The sequence below is a fragment of the Hemiscyllium ocellatum genome, chromosome 7, assembly GCF_020745735.1.
Source record: "Hemiscyllium ocellatum isolate sHemOce1 chromosome 7, sHemOce1.pat.X.cur, whole genome shotgun sequence".
Lineage (NCBI taxonomy): Eukaryota > Metazoa > Chordata > Chondrichthyes > Orectolobiformes > Hemiscylliidae > Hemiscyllium > Hemiscyllium ocellatum.
The window spans coordinates 89,047,817-89,051,443 of record NC_083407.1 but is presented as its reverse complement, the minus strand read 5'-3'; the positions used below and the strand labels follow the sequence as shown (position 1 = coordinate 89,051,443).

General features: G+C 39.8%; 1 protein-coding gene across 4 annotated transcripts; it reads left to right on the top strand.

Annotated features, from left to right (window-relative positions):
- The first annotated feature begins 402 nt into the window (after nt 1-402).
- LOC132817185 (gamma-crystallin S-1-like) lies at nt 403-3,246 on the top strand. 4 transcript variants are annotated; one of them, XM_060827455.1, is made up of 3 exons: nt 403-417; nt 523-765; nt 2,971-3,246. In XM_060827455.1, exons 1-3 carry the CDS (start codon nt 409-411, stop codon nt 3,244-3,246), a joined length of 528 nt encoding a protein of 175 aa, XP_060683438.1. In that variant the 5' UTR covers nt 403-408. The 4 variants fall into 4 exon arrangements, with proteins under 4 accessions (XP_060683438.1, XP_060683436.1, XP_060683437.1 ...); XM_060827453.1 differs by having other exon boundaries at nt 409-417; nt 523-782; nt 2,976-3,246; XM_060827454.1 differs by having other exon boundaries at nt 409-417; nt 523-787; nt 2,981-3,246.
- The last annotated feature ends 381 nt before the right edge of the window (nt 3,247-3,627 follow it).

Here is a 3,627-nt window from a genome sequence, read left to right as displayed (position 1 = left end):
GCTTATGCCCGAAATGTCGATTCTCCTGCTCCTTGGATGCTGCCTGACCTGCTGCGCTTTTCCAGCAACACATTTTTCAGCTCTGATCTCCAACATCTGCAGTCCTCACTTTCAACATTAATGCATTTTGCATTCCAGGCTTTTGCATTTTTTTCATGAACAATTAAAACAGCATCAAAGCAGAATGAGAAGAATCAGTGCCCCATCTATAAACCTGAATAAGGGGATTTTGGCTGGAATGACTATAGAGTTCTTTTTTTCTAATTTGCCATTTTGCTGATATACGCTGTTGAGACCATTAGAATAACAAAAGTATTCCCTGCAATGGCATTTTAGTCCAGTGTATAAATATCGAGTTGTACAGAACAGTGCTACATCCAGGTGGTTTAACTAGCTGTGACGCTCAAAATGGGCAAGGTAAGATCAATTTTTAAACTTTTCACATTTGTAAATAATGTTATATTATAAAATATATCAAAGTTGGGAAATTACCAATTCAACTATGTTATTTTATTCACATAGATCATCTTTTACGAGGACAGGAACTTCCAGGGACGGCACTATGAGTGCAGCAGTGACTGTGCCGACCTGTCCCCTTACTTCAGCCGCTGTAACTCCATCCGTGTTGAGAGTGACTGGTGGGTGCTGTATGAGAAACCCAATTACATGGGATACCAGTATGTTCTGACCAGGGGAGAGTATCCTGACTACCAGCGCTGGATGGGATTCAATGACTGTGTCAGGTCATGTCGCAGTTACCCACAAGTAAGAAACTATTACTTGTTAAGTGTCAAGTTTTGACGGCATGGTGGCACAGTGGTTAGCACTGCTGCCTCACAGCACCAGCGACCCGGATTCAATTCCTGCCTTGGGCAACTGTCTGTGTGGAGTTTGCACATTCTCCCTGTGTCAGCGTGGGTTTCCTACGGGTACTCCAGTTTCCTCCCACAGTCCAAAGATGTGCAGGTTAGGTGAATTGGCCATACTAAATTGCCCGTAGTATTAGGTGAAGGGGTAAATGTAGGGAAATGGGTCTGGGTGGGTTGCTATTCAGAGGGTCGGTGTGGACTTGTTGAGCCAAAGAGCCTATTTCCACACTGTAAGTAATCTAACCTAAAATTATTTTCTGATGTCATTTACGTTTGCTATTGCTCATCAGTAATTTATTGCCTTGTTATGCAATCTATTTTGATTCTCTTGATTAATCATGTAACCTTATACTAATTATTCTCACTGCCTTTTACAATCATGAGGAACAAATCCAGAACTGAGTTATTCTGTTTTACGTTATTTCATATATTTGAAAAATGTTAAAAATAGCAAGATCATGGAGGATGGTACAAAGAACTTTGTCTGTACTGTCTTGACATGTTTCTAATTAGTCACCAACTTGCAATAAGTACACAATAATTCTAATGCATGAATACTACAGAACTACTAATTGTGCTCCTGGTACACCTCTGTAACCTTTGATGGATTTGACCAGGGTGCAAGTAAAGATTTTACAAACATTGTATAGACAGTACAGCTGGGGAACTGTCCCTTATACATGGACAGCCCTACAATCTTTTGCTGAAAGGATTGTTGTTGAATTTTTTATTGAGACAGGGAGAGTTGAAGAGCTGTTGAGTCATGCTACCATTGTAATTAGATCTGAATCTCACTTTACCCTGCTGGGATCTTGACCTACTAATGACATTTGCCATAGTACTTGCTGAGTAAGAACAGCTCTACGAAATCTCTTTCAAAGTTCTCTTCTCTAAGTGAATCTCAGTGTCTCGAATCTATCAACTTAACTGAAGCTCCTCATCTCTGGAACAGATGCTATAAAACAAGAATTACAGCTCCTGTAAAGCTTTCACATCCTTCCCAAACAGTGATACTCAGAATTGGACACATGGGGAAAATTGTACAGGCACCTAAGAAGCAGGAAGGGAGTAGATCAACTGGTTAAAAATACAGGAGGCCAAGTCAGATTTACTTACTGTCCATTTCCCACCATAATAGAAATTTAGTGAATTCAAATATTGGATTTGCACAGGCAAAGATATCATTAAGGATCATTTTATCAATCATTAGACTTTTTCCAACAGCTCTGCTATGTAAGGAGCACCGAGCTAAATGGAAACAGTATCTGAGAGCAGCCCTCGGGAATTTTTTTTTAAGGAAGGATTTGTCAGGCAACTGTCAAGGGCAGAGTGCGATCTGAACAGGAAAGTAATCCTGGCAGTAACCACTTATTAAGCTACCACATCTGTAATTAAGAGGGAAGTCCTACTAGTCACCTGTGTATGCCAACAACACATGATCCAGCTGATGTTGAGTAGACTGGCAGGAGGCTGGAAGAACACAGCAAGCAAGGCAGAATCAGGAGGTGCAGAAGTCGACGTTTGGGGTGTAACCCTTCTTCAGGACCCCGTTCCATTCCTCAGGTGATGTTGAGCCATACATGTGATTGAAAAATTCTGCCCAAAGCTCCGGCTGAGTAGTTGAGGACAAGCCAATGTTTGATAAAACTTCATCTCAACTTCCTTGCCTTTATATTCCATTTATAAAGTCCAGAGTTCTACATGCATTTTTCAAACTTCGCTGCTCCCACAATTTCTGCATGTATGCTCCTAAGATTCCCAGTTTCTGCACTCAGCTCTAAAATTACATCTTTTAATGTTTATTGGTTTCCTTCATTCTCCCTACCAAAGTATATCAACTGGTTGTTTTAAGTGTTGCATGACACATGTCCACACATTACACTAGACTGTCTATATCCTTTTAAAGTCTATGCTGACCTCCTCCCAGTTCATTATTCTTCCATGTTTTGAATAATCTGCCAATTTTGAATTTGCGCCCTGTACGTCAAAGTCAAAATCATTGGTACATGCCAGGTAAAGTACTCCATCTTGGAATCTTACTCAATATATACCCAGATATATTTATTGTAATTTCATATAACTTCTATATTTTACATTGCAGTACAGGGGAGGCTCCTACAGAATAAGGGTTTATGAGAGGCCTGACTTTGGAGGACAGATGATGGAATTCATGGATGACTGTCCATCTGTCTACGATCGTTTCCGTTACCGTGACATCCACTCCTGCCAGGTGATGGACGGTTACTGGATCTTCTATGAACATCCCAACTACAGAGGGCGACAGTACTTCATGAGACCTGGTGAATACAGGAGATACAGTGACTGGGGAGGCTACAGCTCAACTATTGGATCTTTCAGGCGCATGAGGGATTTCTAATTCCTTGTTGAGAGCTACATTTTGTCATGGTGATATATTCTGAAACATAATAAAAGTGCTAGCATCAGAACTGATTTTCTTGGATTGCATTTGTATGCCTCTGCTATTCTAGACATGCTATGATCATGAAACTAGGATAATTTTTGAGAAATAAATTCCCTATCACATTGAAAATGAGAAAATACATAGCAACATAAGATTGTGCACCATATCTTTTTTTTCAAGCCAGCAACTATTCATTCAACCAGCTATTCAGATAGATGGTTTATTGATCATGTTTAGTTAAAGTACCATGAGCTTATCATGAAAGGACCCCATAAATACATTGTCAGATCATAAATTAAGATATTATTAGTCAGATATTAAATAGTCATTATAACA